The sequence below is a fragment of the Schistocerca nitens genome, chromosome 5, assembly GCF_023898315.1.
Source record: "Schistocerca nitens isolate TAMUIC-IGC-003100 chromosome 5, iqSchNite1.1, whole genome shotgun sequence".
In the NCBI taxonomy this organism is placed as follows: Eukaryota; Metazoa; Arthropoda; class Insecta; order Orthoptera; family Acrididae; genus Schistocerca; species Schistocerca nitens.
This window is the reverse complement of record NC_064618.1, coordinates 655305971-655324337: the sequence shown is the minus strand read 5'-3', so window position 1 is coordinate 655324337 and position 18367 is coordinate 655305971. Positions and strand designations below refer to the sequence as shown.

At 40.3% G+C, this 18367-nt stretch overlaps 1 protein-coding gene across 1 annotated transcript in view; it reads left to right on the top strand.

The window, feature by feature from the left end:
- Positions 1 to 4787: 4787 nt before the first annotated feature.
- Positions 4788 to 18367, top strand: part of LOC126259849 (cystatin-SA-like) — a 32683-nt gene continuing 19103 nt past the window's right edge. Inside the window, exon 1 of the mRNA XM_049956904.1 lies at positions 4788 to 4920. Coding sequence (XP_049812861.1) covers positions 4843 to 4920 — 78 coding nt within the window. The 5' untranslated portion in view covers positions 4788 to 4842. The remainder of the gene's footprint in view (positions 4921 to 18367) is intronic.

Below are 18367 nucleotides of genomic sequence, written 5' to 3'. Positions count from 1 at the left end.
GTGTCATCCTCAGGTGAGGATGCAGATAGGAGGGGTGTGTGGTCAGCACACCGCTCTCCCGGTCGTTATGATGGTTTTCTTTGACCGGAGCCGCTACTATTCGGTCGAGTAGCGCCTCAAATGGCATGAAGAGGCTGAGTGCACCCTGAAAAATGGCAACAGTACATGGCAGCAGGGATGGTTACCCACCCAAGTACCAGACACGCCCCACAGCGCTTATCCCTCGAGCATGGGTGTGTGTGTTTGTCCTTAGGATAATTTAGGTTAAGTAGTGTGTAAGCTTAGGGACTGATGACCTTAGCAGTTAAGTCCCATAAGATTTCACACACATTTGAACACAAAGATGGGCAACGTGAATTTCTTACTGACTTGTTTATTTCACTCGGAAGTTGCATAAATGGTTAAACCCTTCACATAAAATCCCGAGTTATCTCGTTTTTATTATTTTGACAGAAACTTAAAATCCGGAGTACACTTAGGCAACTTAAGAACAGAACGTTGTAAAAATAAAACCTCGCTTATATCAGTTTTAGCACTGGTAGTTGTAAGTGTTCAGACTAGAGAACGTCCAGTCCTATATTTTTAGCCTGGATATCGTATTTTGATTGAGGTGGTTGACACTAGATATCAACTGTAGTGTGCGCAGCTTTGGATATTCGATAACAAAACGGGTGCCTTGAGCCTCTGTCCTGTGTTGTTGTTTGGGCAGTGCTTTTGAAAAAGGATGGCTGTAGTGATCCTGAGATTGGCATTGAATTTACCGGCGGAGTAAGTGAAGAAGAATGTGATGTTACTTCATTAGAGGATGAAAGTGACAACATTTCGTCAGTGGTACTAGATAAATATAGCCGTGCGAGATTAGCCGAGCAGTGCAGTCATGGACTGTGCGGCTGGTCCCGGCGGAGGTTCGAGTCCTCCCTCGGGCATGGGTGTGTGTGTTTGTCCTTGGGATAATTTAGGTTAAGTAGTGTGTAAGCTTAGGGACTGATGACCTTAGCAGTTAAGTCCCATAAGATTTCACATACATTTGAACATTTGAGATAAATATATCCACTATACTTCCGCCAGTTACTCGAAGATTAATATCAAAGGAAACCATTGTCAAATAAGTAGTTAGACTACATAGCTACACATAAACTGAAAAAATGACTTCTAGTTTCAGGATATTGTAGTCAAAGTCCAGTGCAAACTATACTCAGGATTTTATTAATGGTGATCGTCAAAAATTTGTGACTCATCATTTTCAGCCTTAAATGTGTCTTTATATGTGTGTAAGTAATGTAATACATTATAGGACGTCCTTCACTAATTAAAAAAATATTATTTCGAACATAATTTGGAAAAAATATTGACATGTTAAGGGGCTCCAGAAATGCTCAAAATCATGAAAAGTTCAATTTTTACTTTTTTGCGTTTTCTAAATCTGCAGACTATTACCTTTTAATGGTTATATAATTTATTCAATTCCGAAGACTACAACTATTTTTAAATTTTTTTTGAAATGTGTTCTACATGGGCGTGACCCACTGTGGCGCTGTTAAACTGCTGTCAAATGGTGTTATTATTAACGTCTGTGTTCATCAGGTACATTTTAGTGATGTGAGATAAAGTATGTGTTGTGGCTAACCTGTGATGGTTCAATATATATCGCTGGTGTGATTGGCGATTGTTTCATGTTTATTTACTCTGTCGTTATCCCGAAAATATTCGTAATTAATTCTGTTTCTTGAGTCTCTGTTTTGTTGAAGTATAATAATGAGCAAAAGTAAAGTTATTAGAAATCCTCTGAAGGCTTTTAAGAAAAGGAGAAATGTTGGAAAGCCAAAGGTATGTGTTATTACTGTAAACAATAAAGACGATAACCAAGTGAGTGAACCTAACCTCTCAAGTACACCTGCCCATAGCAGTCAAAGTGGGAAAGAAAATACTTCACAGAAGAAGCTTGGTTCAATGAGTGAAAACTATGAATGTTTTATGGGCGAATCGGATGTGAATGAAATATTTGATATGTCGGTTCTCAAAGGATTTTTTTCAAACTGTGTAAGATGTATTCATTGTAGTGAAGTTGGTCTGGAACTCTCCATAATAAAGCACGTAGGACTTGCTAGTGAAATACCACTGAAATGTGATAAGTGTTCATACATGACCACCTTTTGGAACAGTGTTGCAGTAACTGCAACTGAAGAAAATGGTAGAAAAATCTACGAACACAACATTAGATTTGTTTATTCCTTGCGTTCAGTTGGTAAGGCTGCTACTGCAGGTGCAATTTTCTGTGGCATCATGAATCTTCCAAATCCCCCAACCAAGTTTACGACCTATAATAAATTAATAGGGTCTAAAGTAGAAGATGTCTGTATAGAATCTATGAAGAACGCTGTGGAAGAGGCAGTAATGAAAAATAATGGTAACAGAGATTTGACTGCAGCGTTCGATGGTACCTGGCATAAACGGGGACACACATCTCTTCATGGTGTAGTATCTGCCACCAGTATGTATACAGGGAAAGTTTTAGATGTAGCAGTAATATCAAAGTATTGTAGAAGTCCACAAAAATATAAAGGTACACATGAAAATAATTGCAAAGCTAACTATAGTGGCAGTAGTGAAGGAATGGAAGTGGCTGGTGTTGCCAGTATATTCCAGCGTTCTGAGGCGTGTGATAAAGTGCGATATGTTAATTACCTTGGTGACGGTGATTCCAAAAGTTTCAAACATGTTCAAGGACTGAAGCCCTATGGTGCTGATGTTGTAGTGCAGAAATTTGAGTGTATTGGACACGTACAGAAGCGAATGGGAACAAGACTTCGGCGACTGAAAGCTTCGTACAAAAAACAAAAACTCAGTGATGGTAAAGGGTTGGATGGGAAGGGAAGGTTAACTGACAGTGTAATTGACAAAATACAGAACTATTATGGAATGGCTATTAGGCAAAATACACAAAGTGTCGACGAAATGAAGAAGGCTGTTTGGGCTCTTTTCTTTTCATACTTCTTCAACCGATGAAAATCCCCAACGTAGCTTGTGTCCCAAAGAAGAAGACAGTTGGTGTAAATATAACAAAGGATTGCTAACTGGTGAAGTGTACACTCATAAGCATAGTCTGCCTCATGCAATAATGGAGGTGATAAAACCTATTTTCAGAGACTTAGCAGCACCTGAACTGTTGAAAAAGTGTATTCACGGAAAAACTCAAAACCCCAATGAAAGTGTAAATAGTGTTATATGGTCGAGAATCTCCAACACTGTATTTGTTGGAATAGAAACACTTCACTTTGGTGTGTATGATGCTGTTGCGACTTTCAATGATGGCAACATTGTAAGGTGCAAGGTATTTAGAAATATGGGAATGAAGATAGGTTCTAAAATGGTACGAGTGATGCTTGCTTTAGACAAGGAACGCCTTCGGGCTACAGACAGGGCTGTAAAGAGTCTAGAAATACAAGCAAGAGTAAACAGGAGGAGGAACAAGAGGAAGCTGGAGGAGGAGTTTGCAGAGGATGAAGATAATCCATCCTATGGACCTGGAATGCACTAAAAAGTTAATCCAATCTTTGTCGCTCGATTCCCAAAACTTTTATTTTCTCATACTAATTACATGTTTTCTAAGGATCTTCCAAACATATTTGTTTCAAACTTTCAGTAAATGTTACACAGTACCTTCTGCATAATTTAACACAGCCTTTTTCCAAAAAACTGTATATTTTTGAATATATAAATAAAAAATTGCAAAAAAATGTTGTGAATTTTCATTACAATTGAAAAAAAAATCATCTTTAATAACTGAACTAAAATTTTGTAAAATCCCTGTGTTAAGTTGTAGCCCATATTCCAATAAATAATCTGTAAAAAGTTCAACTTCCTACCTCAAATACTTTGTGAAGAAAGATGTAATTTATAAGCGTTATTTTAACATTGCAAGTATAGGGCATTCCGGAGCCCCTTAAGGGCTTTAACATCGCAGTTAACAGACACTGGTAAAATACGAGTAATATCTCATTCGAAAATGTGGTAAAAACAAAGAAGAAATAAGAATCGATCTTGAGGGTGAAATCTATGAATATTTTCCAAGCCATCAATGTATCGCTAATCTAAAGATAAAGAACACGAAATTATTATTGAAAGTTCGCACGGAGATCTGTAAGAAATTATTCTTGACATGCTGTGCATGTCAGGCTAACGGCAAAAAACATTAATGAAAAATATCCACTGCCGAGTGAGTTTGCTAACTTGATGTAATCGATGGTAGAGTGACTACATGGGTGGTTTTAACTTCGTTCTTTCTAGACTTGTGAATATTTTCGTCTCCTTGTTTGTGTTCTTTCCTGCTGCTGTACAGTTGTTACGAGCGCAGCAGGCTTTCTTCGACGTAATCTCACTCTTCCTTTTATACACACAATTACCAAGTACGCCAAATACACTCAGCGCCATCTAGGCATGAGGTGTTGGGAAGTGGGGGTACAGTACAGCCAATAGCCGCCTACGATTGTCAAGCCGTCCCCCCCCCCCTCCCCTTCCTCCCACATTTTAAAAGGAGTAGCGGCTTGTTTGTATCGTTACTTGTCACGAGTGACCTGCGGGAGTAGTTTACTCCGCAGCCCCTATGACGCTTTAGACGCAGAGTCCGCCCCCGCGCGGCCGCTCACATAGGCCAATCCTAACTGTGAGGCCCACCACTCGTTCCTGAGGTCCACACAGGAATAGCAGCTTCGCTGCTTAGCCTGTCCCCCTCCTGGTCGATGAAACCAGAGACTTACAGTGCAGTGCAGTTGTATCGTTACTTGTCACGAGTGAGGCTGAAGCAGGTTGTGGAGTGCAGCTGCATCTGTAAATCGGTAGACCATGAAACTTGTTTACTTCTTGGCGTTACTCTCTTTATGCATTTCATTAAATGCACACCCTGTGTCGGAACCGACCGAGGTAAGTCCAAAAATTACTGAAATCGGTATTCTATTTTGTATTTACATTATTGGTAAGTATTTAGGAAACAACGTTTAATATGGATAAAAAAGAAAGTAAAAGAGGTAGTTTAAAGGTTGTTGCTCAACAAGTTTTGTATATGCTTTAGTAATTATTTGGTAACGTAAGTTTATCTGGGGTAATGTCAAAACGAAAAACGGAGTTTACACGTTGTTTCTAGACCTAGCAAAACACAAAATAATTGTGATTGCCTGGCCATACATACACCTCACATACACAAGCATTATTAGTACTGACTCTTGAAAAGCTGTTCAAAAATGTCTTTACAAAACGAAATTATTAAGTTAAGAATCCATGAAGAATGTCGAACAAGACCATATACTTCGACTCCTATTGTTTCTAAATTCGTGTAACTTTATTGTTATCAGCCTCCATTTTACTGAATTCTAGCATGCATTGGGATCTTTAACAGACAGCGTTATTTACATTATTCAACCTGTGCCAGTATCAATAGCATATACAACGATTCCAGGTGGTTCAACAAACTGAAATTGTGGCCTCTGCTTCAGGAATCGCCGTTTACTCAGTATTAGCGTCGTATTGTCTGCGTGAACCAGTTGTGAACCGTCAAATCGTAGAGCGATGTTTTTCAATAGAATCACCCTGTGTGATTTGCATCAATTATCGATTGCGATAGTTTGTAGCTCTTATAGCGCTGATAATATAAGCATACTAAAGACAACAATACGTTGTCCTCTCCGTCTCCTTACAACTGAATCGGCAGAACACGTTAAATTTTAATTTGTATGTTTAATACATAAAAAATCAAAAACGAAGAAAAAACACTCTGCTACCAAAAATGAAAACGATCCTCATTATCATCCTCTGCCTCATTTCCTTTGCTGATGCTGCAGATTTCCCTGGTCTCCCATGTGTATACAGCACATGTACCAACAAGCTTTAGTATTTCCTCAGGGACTAGCACGAAAAACACCTATGGCGGCGTCTTAGTTCATACCTTACATACAGAATAGCAGAGAGTGTATCCGTATTAAGTCTGTTTCTGATTTTTTTTCACCAAGTTTACCTAGCTAAAAATTAAGTCAACTTCCGTATTGGAGTGTGGTGGTGTTAACACTGAAAGTGTGAATGAGACCTCCGTAAAAAGATTTTCGCCTCCTGTATTACTGCACTGACTAACTTCTTGCCGGAATTCAGAAGTGTATGTCTGATCTAACCATTTTATGTAAATAATGGTTTTAAATTTTTTCAGTCTTTTGCCCAAAACCCATAGCTAACACCGAACTGTAACAGGGTGTTTCACGGTTTCTTTGACGTTTAGCAACAACATGTGGTGGAATACTTCAGAATTACCTAAAAGTTGATTTTAAAAATCCTGACACCGCTTTTTTGTGAAATTCACTCGTGTGTCTCGTAAAGTTTTCTTTGCATACGCAGACACATTGGAGAGTTTTAGTTCATTTTCGCGAGTGTAGCCGAAATATGGGGATGGTTCAGTGTAATTCTCAATGCTGCTCTTAATGGATCAGTTTTAGTAGTGGAATTTAATATTCTGCGCTTATGAATTTAATATTCTGCCGCTTATGGACCAAACTAAGTTGACCAGCTATCTAACAACTTGGTGGGACTCGAACTCTCGCATTCAAAGAGTTTATTGGATATCGTAGTTCATTCACAATCTTGTTAATGTAGCATAGATACACCTTATTGGCTTTATCATTGTACATATTGTACAAAAGATCTGCAGTAAGGCCGGCCGAAGTGGCTGAGCGGTTCTAGGCGCTACAGACTGGAACCCCGCGACCGCTACGGTCGCAGGTTCGAATCCTGCCTCGGGCATGGATGTGTGTGATTTCATTAGGTTAGTTAGGTTTAAGTAGTTTTAAGTTCTACGGGACTGATGACCTCTGAAGTTAACCCATAGTGCTCAGAGCCATTTTTCTGCAGCAAGGCAATGTGCCTTGTTGTTGTTGTTGTTGTGGTCTTCAGTCCTGAGACTGGTTTCATGCAGCTCTCCATGCTACTCTATCCTGTGCAAGCTTCTTCATCTCCCAGTACCTACTGCAACCTACATCCTTCTGAATCTGCTTAGTGTATTGATCTCTTGGTCTCCCTCTACGATTTTTAACCTCCTCGCTGCCCTCCAATGCTAAATTTGTGACCCTTGATGCCTCAAAACATGTCCTACCAACCGAGCCCTTCTTCTAGTCAAGTTGTGCCACAAACTTCTCTTCTCCCCAATCCTATTCAATACCTCCTCGTTAGTTACGTGATCTACCCACCTTATCTTCAGCATTCTTCTGTAGCACCACATTTCGAAAGCTTCTATTCTCTTCTTGTCCAAACTATTTATCGTCCATGTTTCACTTCCATACATGGCTACACTCCATACAAATACTTTCAGAAACGACTTCCAGACACTTAAATCTATACTCGATGTTAACAAATTTCTCTTCTTCAGAAACGATTTCCTTGCCATTGCCAGTCTACATTTTATATCCTCTCTACTTCGACCATCACCAGTTATTTTACTCCCTAAATAGCAAAACTCCTTTACTACTTTAAGTGTCTCATTTCCTAATCTAATCCCCTCAGCATCACCCGATTTAATTTGACTAGATTCCATTATCCTCATTTTGCTTTTGTTGATGTTCATCTTATATCCTCCTTTCAAGACACTGTCCATTCCGTTCAACTGCTCTTCCAAGTCCTTTGCTGTCTCTGACAGAATTACAATGTCATCGGCGAACCTCAAAGTTTTTACTTCTTCTCCATGAATTTTAATACATACTCCGAATTTTCTTTTGTTTCCTTTACTGCTTGCTCAATATACAGATTGAATAACATCGGGGAGAGGCTACAACCCTGTCTCACTCCTTTCCCAACCACTACTTCCCTTTCATGCCCCTCGACTCTTATAACTGCCATCTCGTTTCTGTACAAATTGTAAATAGCCTTTCGCTCCTTGTATTTTACCCCTGCCACCTTCAGAATTTGAAAGAGAGTATTCCAGTTAACGTTGTCAAAAGCTTTCTCTAAGTCTACAAAAGCTAGAAACGTACGTTTGCCTTTTCTTAATCTTTCTTCTAAGATAAGTCGTAAGGTTAGTATTGCCTCACGTGTTCCAACATTTCTACGGAATCCAAACTGATCTTCCCCGAGGTCCGCTTCTACCAGTTTTTCCATTCGTCTGTAAAGAATTCGTGTTAGTATTTTGCAGCTGTGACTTATTAAACTGATAGTTCGGTAATTTTCACATCTGTCAACACCTGCTTTCTTTGGGATTGGAATTATTATATTCTTCTTTAAGTCTGTAGGTATTTCGCCTGTCTCATACATCTTGCTCACCAGATGGTAGAGTTTTGTCATGACTGGCTCTCCCAAGACCATCAGTAGTTCTAATGGAATGTTGTCTACTCCCAGGGCTTTGTTTCGACTCAGGTCTTTCAGTGCTCTGTCAAACTCTTCACGCAGTATCTTATCTCCCATTTCATCTTCATCTACATCCTCTTCCATTTCCATAATATTGTCCTCAAGTACATCACCCTTGTCTAAACCCTCTATATACTCCTTCCACCTTTCTGCCTTCCCTTCTTTGCTTAGAACTGGGTTGCCATCTGAGCTCTTGATATTCATACAAGTGGTTCTCTTCTCTCCAAAGGCCTCTTTAATTTTCCTGTAGGCAGTATCTATCTTACCCCTAGTGAGACAAGCCTCTACATCCTTACATTTGTCCTGTAGCCATGCCTGCTTAGCCATTTTGCACTTCCTGTCGATCTCATTTTTGAGACGTTTGTATTCCTTTTTGCCTGCTTCATTTACTGCATTTTTATATTTTCTCCTTTCATCAATTAAATTCAATATTTCTTCTGTTACCCAAGGATTTCTATTAGCCCTCGTCTTTTTACCTACTTGATCCTCTGCTGCCTTCACTACTTCATCCCTCAGAGCTACCCATTTTTCTTCTACTGTATTTCGTTCCCCCTTTCCTGTCAATTGTTCCCTTATGCTCTCCCTGAAACTCTCTACAACCTCTGGTTCTTTCAGTTTATCCAGGTCCCATCTCCTTAAATTCCCACCTTTTTGCAGTTTCTTCAGTTTCAATCTGCAGTTCATAACCAATAGATTGTGGTCAGAATCCACATCTGCCCCTGGAAATGTCTTACAATTTAAAACCTGGTTCCTAAATCTCTGTCTTACCATTATATAATCTATCTGATACCTTTTAGTATCTCCAGGATTCTTCCAGGTATACAACCTTCTTTTATGATTCTTGAACCAAGTGTTAGCTATGATTAAGTTATGCTCTGTGCAAAATTCTACAAGGCGGCTTCCTCTTTCATTTCTTCCCCCCAATCCATATTCACCTACTATGTTTCCTTCTCTCCCTTTTCCTACTGACGAATTCCAGTCACCCATGAATATTAAATTTTCATCTCCCTTCACTACCTGAATAATTTCTTTTATCTCGTCATACATTTCATCAATTTCTTCATCATCTGCAGAGCTAGTTGGCATATAAACTTGTACTACTGTAGTAGGCATGGGCTTTGTGTCTATCTTGGCCACAATAATGCGTTCACTATGCTGTTTGTAGTAGCTAACCCGCACTCCTATTTTTTATTCATTATTAAACCTACTCCTGCATTACCCCTATTTTATTTTGTATTTATAAATCTGTAATCACCTGACCAAAAGTCTTGTTCCTCCTGCCACCGAACTTCACTAATTCCCACTATATCTAACTTTAACCTATCCATTTCCCTTTTTAAATTTTCTAATCTACCTGCCCGATTAAGGGATCTGACATTCCACGTTCCGATCCGTAGAATGCCAGTTTTCTTTCTCCTGATAACGATGTCCTCTTGAGTAGTCCCCGCCCGGAGATCCGAATGGGGGACTATTTTACCTCCGGAATATTTTACCCAAGAGGACGCCATCACCATTTAATCATACAGTAAAGCTGCATCTCCTCGGGAAAAATTACGGCTGTAGTTTCCCCCTGCTTTCAGCCGTTCGCAGTACCAGCACAGCAAGGCCGTTTTGGTTAATGTTACAAGGCCAGATCAGTCAATCATCCAGACTGTTGCCCCTGCAACTACTGAAAAGGCTGCTGCCCCTCTTCAGGAACCACATGTCTGTCTGGCCTCTCAACAGATACCCCTCCGTTGTGGTTGCACCTACGGTACGGCCATCTGTATCGCTGAGGCACGCAAGCCTCCCCACCAACGACAAGGTCCATGGTTCATGGGGGAAGGCAATGTGCCTTACGGTGGACTAATTCAAAATTTAGTTTTACTTCTGCATACTGTTCTGTCCACAGCTCGTGCTCTAGTGGCTTGCGTTGCTGCCTCTGGATCACGGTGTCCCGGGTTCGATTCCCGGCCGGGTTGGAGATTTTCTCTGGCCGGGGACTGGGTATTTCTGTTCTGATCATTTCATCGTCATCATCATCACCATTCGTGACAATGGCTAGATTGGGCTGTGTAAAAATTGGACTGTGTAAAAATTAGGGACTTTCTAAGCGTGCTGATGACCGCACAGTTGAGAGCCCCACAAATCAAGCATCATCTGCATACTGTTCTAAAATTTTACTAACAGCGGGTTCAGTGGAACTCCTGCGAGTATTATAATTTTCTGAAATGTTTCATGGATAAGCGTTCATCTTATTCACAATTAATTGTGTTGTATATATGCCTATATTCTTAATCGGCACTTAGAAGAAACGTGAGAACTATTTATGTGATGCACGAATTAGAATTTCATTGTTTGTGGGCAGTGTTTCCTCCATAGCATGAGAATGTGCTTGCTGTATTTAATGACAGATGCATCACATGAAAACAATTGAAACGTTTGCAAATTATTTTTTCATCTGGGCATATAACACATTATTGAGACCGTATACCACGATGTCGTTGTCTGTTGCGAGCCGCAGGATTTGTTTAGGCCCAAGTTTCAAATTCTGCAAAAGTTGTTATATTCCTAAAAGTATAGACGCAGCATCAAATTTTTCTAGCCCAGCAGTACCCAAAAATGTGGCGTTATTTAGTTCAGTTGTGTGCTGTACAGTCGCACCGCAACTGAAGTGTCAGTCGACTCTTCTTTAATAAGACTGAATTTCTGTTCGCCTGTATCTCCCACTAATAGATCAGCGAAGTGCGGGGCGAGTTTATTCGCATTATTCCCTTACATTTTGTCCCAGGTAGACCAAGATTGACTGTTTTACTGTCACTCAGTGAAACTGTGTTACCGTACTGTGTAATTGCGACGGATGCTCTGTGCTCATTACTGCGGAATGTGTTGCAGTGTACTACAGGCGCAAACCAAGTCGACATTCGGCGCGTTGGCTGGTGGGAGCGACTGCAGAGGCATTTCTCATTTACAGTCGCTTTTATCAGCCACCGTGCCAAGTGCCACCTTAGTTTGTGCGTGAAGTATAATACTAATCTAGCTTCAGCCTTTTTGCTACCCGTGATTTTATCATCTCTTTTAAAAGTTTCTTAGTTTGACTTTTGCCACTAATACAACATGCATTTTATTTCAAGTGGGCACTCTGGCAAAAGGACATTTAGATACTGAGGGAAGATCAGAGATAAGATTACGTCTCAGGAAATCAACTTTATCTTTGTAGAACGGGATTTTCACTCTGCAGCGGAGTGTGCGCTGATATGAAACTTCCTGGCAGATTAAAACTGTGTGCCAGACCGACACTCGAACTCGGGACCTTTGCCTTTCGCGGGCAAGTGCTCTACCAACTGAGCTACCGAAGCACGACTCACGCCCCGTCCTCAAAGCTTTACTTCTGCCAGTACCTCGGCTCCTACCTTCCAAACTTTACAGAAGCTCTCCTGCGAACCTTGCAGAACTAGCACTCCTGAAAGAAAGGATATTGCGGAGACATGGCTTAGCCACAGCCTAGGAGATGTTTCCAGAATGAGATTTTCACTCTGCAGCGGAGTGTGCGGTGATATGAAACTTTCTGGCAGATTAAAACTGTGTGCCGCACCGAGACTCGAATTAGGGACCCTTGCCTTTCTCAGGCAAGTGCTCTACCAACTGAGCTGAGGACGGGGCGTGAATCATGCTTGAGTAGCTCAGTTGGTAGAGCACTTTCCCGCGAAAGGCAAAGGTCCCAAGTTCGAGTCTCGGTCCGGCATACAGTTTTAATCTTTTAGGAAGTTTCATACAGCGCACACTCCGCTACAGAGTGAAAGTCTCACTCTGGAAACATCCCCCAGGCTGTGGCTAAGCCATGTCTCCGCAATATCCTTTATCTTTGTATATTGACCACATATGAAAGACATTTTCGATCTTTTTTTGTTTAACAAATTGAACTGATGCTCCTTAGCTGTTTTTGTTCTTGGATCCTAGGTACTAGAAGGATGTATCATACCTGTAGCTTGTACTTCACATTAAAGAATGATGGAAATTAAACCATTTTCCCTTTATTTTGGGAGCATAGTACGAAGCCCTTCGTTCCTGTACAAATGGACATTATTTTGTTGAACTCTTGGCCTGTAAATTAATTGGAAGTAATTAGTTCGCTGACACAACAATCACACGCCACAAGCAGGCTACCGTGTTCTCATTTCAGTGTTTGTAACTAAGGAAGTTCGACTGTGATAATTTTTACGATGCAAAACTAACTTTTTGGATGAATGGTTAACAACAGGACAATATGTCACTAAGCTCGCTGATTTCCACCGACAACTGCTGCGTCTGAAACTAAAATCATTTCATGCCATAATAGAAGTTTAAAGAATGCCTATATTGTATTACACATTTTTCTGATTGCATGTTTCTTTTCATTTTGGCGATGTGATATATCCTTTCTCTCGACAACATTTTACTCTCAAGAATAATTTTAAAATGCTTATCCATACTGGAAGAAAGAGGGCACATTACAAACAGAGGCAGAAATGAGTTTTTTAGAACTTAAATGATGTCTTAAATCGTAAAGTCCAACATATTCTCCCATTCCTTTTTATAGTTTCATATATAGGATGCCCCAAAATAATGTAAACACTCTTTGAAACTAAACATCTCTTTAATGAAAGGGATTACAAATACAATTTAGTGCTTTTGGGAAAAACGACATTTTGTCTGTGGAATGAGTGATTGATTATTTTGTAAAAAAAATAAACAAAAAATTTTTACAATTTTTGTGGTGTTAGGTGCCTCATGGTCCGACTTAAGGTGGTAAATGTTCAAACTGCTGTCCGTTCATCGCAATACACCATCGACAACAAGTTACGACTGAGCGACATGCCAACTTTATTGTTTCCAACGGAATAGCATCAAAGGCTTGCTCAATTTGCTCTCTAAGACCAGTACCCCACCGAAAGAAGTCTAGAGGAGTGAAATCTGAAGATCGAGCGGGATACTCCACACTATCTCTTCGTCCTATCCGTCTGGCAGGAAATATAGACTGAGAAATGCCCTCACATTCAGGTGAAAGTGAGGTGGCGCCCCATCCTGTTGAAAGTAATAATCTTCATTTCCAAACACAAGGCTACGACCAGGAGTTATCATTTCCAACATTTCCAAGTACGAGTCGCCCGTGACAGTGTTGCCAAAGAAGTACGGCCCGATTAACTCTCTAGAAGACAGACCACACCATACTGTTGCTCCTGGTAGATTAACATGCCTTTGCTTGGTTACGTGTTGATTCTTCCTGGCCCAGTACACGCAATTAGGGCGGTTAATTGTTCCGTCAGGTTTAAACGTCGCTTCATCTGACCAAGAATTCGATCTTGGAAACATTGCTCTTCTTCACATCTGTTAATGAACCACTCACAAAATTCTCTTCACCTATCAGGATCATCCTCGTTAAGAGCATGGAGAAGTCTAGGAATGTAAGGCTTAAAATTCTGAGACCGCGAAATTCTATGAACACTGCTTCTGTAGATCCCAGTCTCACAGATTTCTTCGGGGATCGTGTGTATGTCTGGATTACTGCATCAACACACTCATTTCTGTTGAACTTCTCTTTCGTCCGCTATGTCCCTTCATCATATCGTGCACCGTTCCTTCGACTTCAAACTTATCTCTGATTGTTGTAATTGTTGCTCTTGTTGGTGGTGCTGTTCCAAATTCAACTCTCCAACGTCGCGGCGTACCTCACTCACATTCTCTGTTTTCTAGTAACACTTTAGTACCCATTTCCGTTGTTCAAACGATAACGCCATGTTTGCTGACATTCCTGGAACAAAAGAAACATTTTTATGTTTTCACCGCCTTCTCAATTATTACCCATAAAAATTGTATTTCTGTCTCCTTTAATTAAAGAGATATTCTGTTTCAAAGAGTGTACACATTATTTTGGGACACCCTGTATTATAGTTTCAGCATGGTGTGATAATTAACTGTCACAATTAGAAAGTACACTATATTCGCCTAACACTCACTGCTCACATATGTTGAAAACAAGAAACTCTGCAAATCACAGTTGTAACTTTATTGTGTTTCCAGAAAAGTGCTGCTACATTATTGGAAGCTCTTAGATATATAGCTGATATCCCTTGCGTTCAGCTTTCTACAGGCAGGAACACAAAGTTAGCTGTCAGATAGTACAGAAGATAGGACTGCGTATATTATGAGGTCATTGCATTGGCACGGGCGTGAAGGGATATCCAGTATTAACACACAACCCATGCTTGCTATCTGTTGTCACGGAGGAAAAGGAATGTTAAAAAAGTACAAATAAAATGTAGAGCTGGTTTATTTTTGCTTTCTTATTGTGAAAATTGTCGAATAATACAAATGGTTAGATCTGTAGATCATATCTCCAAAATGACCAGGAATGCCAGCAGTAGCTTGTCTCAAAAGCAGTGGCTAGTTGCCTCTTCAAAAAGGCTAGAGCTAACCATAAAATCGCTAACTTGCAGCACTGTGACAGAAGGTCAAGCCACTTTCGAGTTAAAAAAATGTTGCAGACTTTAAAAATCAATGGTGCTGTGGAGCAACAGCAGCTTTAGTGCCGTTGTTGGAGCTCATGTTTTAGTTTTTCTGTGCAGTAATGCAGGAGGCGAAAATCTTTTTACGGAGGTCTCATTAACACTTTCAGTGTTAACACCACCACACTCCAATACGGAAGCTGAGAGAATTTTTAGTTAGGTAAACTTGGTGAAAAAAAATCAGAAACAGACTTTGTTAGCATTAACTTGTATCGTTAGAGACGTACGTTGTTGTTGAGTACCGGTATTTGTCCAATTTTAAAATCAGTTCAATTCCAGTTACAGCGGAATTTAAGCGAACTACAGTTTAGGTGTGGTAGATGGTCATAAAAAGTCAAGGTATGTAATATAAATTCCCGTTTGTTGGCTGCACACAGACATTTGCTTTCTGATCGCTGTCGAGAGAGGGAGGGTAGTGGTTAGTACACTCCGAGCGGTTCTAGGTGCTTCAGTCCGGAACCGCACGACTGCTACGGTCGCAGGTTCGAATCCTGTCTCGAGCCTGGATGTGTGTGATGTCCTTAGGTTGGTTAGGTTTGAGTAGTTCTAAGTTCTAAGGGACTGATGACCTCAGATGTTAAGTCCCATAGTGCTCAGAGCCATTTGAACTGGACTCGCGACTGGGAGAAAAACAGTTCAGAACCCCGTCTGGAGACCCAGATTTAGCTTCCGGGATGGGAAAGGGAATTTCCTATCCAGTTCGTGCTTGTGATATATCTCTAATTACCTCGTTGTAGACGGACATTAAACTCTGTAACAGAGGTAAACCACTTACGTTACCTTTGGGAGCCGCGAAGTTACGGTGCTGTTTCGAAGCGAGTCGCATATTTTAGGGACTAATAATTAACGACAGTGAAGAAACACTGTTTTAAAAATAACTTTATTGAACTGTTTCATTACACAACATGAAATTGAAAGTGTCATCTGCGAAGTGCTTTCTCGAGTTCACTTAAATGTTCATCAGATAGAACAGATCGATGTTTAGATTTGATAAACGTGAGTGTTGAGTTCAGTGATTCGCACATGTAAGTGGAAGCAAAAATAGAGATCAATCTCTCGTCACGCTCTCTTGTTAGTGGTCATTTTTTTTGGTGGAACCTTCTTCCAAAATTCAGCAGTTGAACGACCACTACGTGTCAGACCATTCCTCCTCTTGAACTTCCAGTAGCGCCAACTGTACAGCTGCTGAATACTTAATAATTGGCGGTGAAACGGGACAGCCACCTTCCACAACATCAACATGGAAAGGATTTTCCGAAACTGTAGGAGAAGCTTTAAGCGCCCTCACACCACTGAACTTGACATTTCTTTCTTCAGCAAGGACAGCGTTCCACTTACATATTCTTGTATTTGCACCTGATCTAAAGGAAGGCCTTGTGTAATTTTCTTCAAGCGTGTGAAAGGAGCAAATATTTAAGTCTCAGGGTCCTTCCGAAAGAGTCTTAATTTGTTATGAAAACTGAACACAGACTGCGCTAAATCACAAATAAGTTTATCACTTCCTTATAATGATGTGTTCAATGTTTGCAAATGCTGAACGACATCAGTAAGAAAGCCCATAGCAGCCAGTGTGGCTCATCAAACTGAGGGAAAGATTTTCCTTTTTCTAGCAGAAATTCCTTGATTGGATTCCGTGACTCGATCCAGTAACTGCTAATAGCTATCTCACTAACGCAATACCAAGACACATCATCAGGAAGGTCGTCATTGTTGATTTCTTCAATTAGCTCTCAATTTTTAGCGGCACCTGCATAACATGTAGAAAGGCCTTGGTTTTTATCTGTCATAGACGGTGCACCATCGGTCGCGATAATGACAATATTCCCAGCAGACACTTCACTTAAAACACCATCCAGAGCCCCCTTAATGACACAACCTCAAGCAGTATCCTTCGATGTAGCAAGCTCTAAAGAGCTCTTCCACAACCTCCATTTCATTTGATACAAATACTGCATGTTGCGGTTTATTTTGGATATCTGTACTCGTCCAAAGCCAGACTCATTGCTAGGCAGTCACTTATATTTTTTTGCAAGTTACTTACAATATCATCACTAATAGCAGAAACTCGTCTCTGTATTGTATGTCTAGAAGCGGGTATTTGGTCAACCAGTTTTTATAGTTTCTTACTTTTGGGGTCTAAAATAGAAACAATTCGTGCAGAATTGATTTCTGGAAACTCCAGATCTGTGTAAGGTTTCTTTGATTTTGCAATATTTAAAGCCAAGACGAAGCCGGCTTCGCTTGTTAAATCTGCTTTCCTGGTAACCATGGTCATGAGCTTGCTCTGCCACTGAAATATTTCCTTTAATGATAATTAAGCTTTCCTTAACTGAGAACCGAGAGGAAACTCCTTCCTGGAACCACTGAGGTTACTTTCACGATGGCTCTTGAGATTACCGACCTTGATCTGTGATAATGTCATTTGACATAAAAGGTTCAGTGTTTTACCATTCCTCTATACAAAAAGAAATTTCTCCTTCCACTCTTTATTAAACAGTCTGTTTTCTTCTTCGCATTTACGCTTCTTAGATAACATTGCAACTGTTAGAATACCGGTAATAATCACAAGTTTAATTAAACAATGTCACTGCACAGAGAATAGTAATCACGTTATTATAGGAGAATGAGTTAATTATTATCCGCAATTTAGTTATATTTTTGTTTATTTTGGTAGTACTGTCGTTTTACGTTGATGACGCATGCTTTGTTTATTTGTTGTTATATCTTTGCAATTTTCAAGCTGCTAGGTTAGTTTCGTTATCGCTACTGTGCTGTTAATCATGGCTGCTCTGCTGTGTATTTGCACCAAAGAAGAGCAACGTTCAGTGATCCGTTTTTCGCGGTCGGTAGGCGTATCAGGGGCCGAAATTCATCGAAGACTTTCGGTACAGTACGGGAACAGTGTTTTGCCACAATGGAGTGTCTACGAATGGATTGAAAAATTCCGAAATGGTCGCACAAGTGTTACGCACAATGATGGAGCCGAACGACCGTTTACCGCTACAAATAAAGAAACCATTGAGCCTTCACGTAAAATGATTCTCTTAACAGACGATTAACTATTGACGAAGTGGCACATCGTGTGCAAATTAGTCACGGTTCTGCCTACGAAATCATCCACAACAGACTTGGGTTTCATAAAGTTTGTGCAAGATGGGTCCCAAAACTACTCACACAGTTGCATAAACAAACGTGCTTGCACATCTACAAAAAACATTTGGATCGCTATGGTAACGAAGGGGACAACTTCTTAGACAGGATCATTACTGGTGACGAAACATGGATCCATCAAACGGCAGAGTATGGAATGGAAACAACCAAAGTCGCCATGCAAGAAAAAGTTCAAGACTCAACCGTCTGCAGGAAGACTGATGCGTACGGTTTTTTGGAATGCAAGAGGTCCAGTACTGGAACATTATGGCGAAAGGGGCACAACAATAAACAGTGTACGTTACAGTGAGATGCTTACT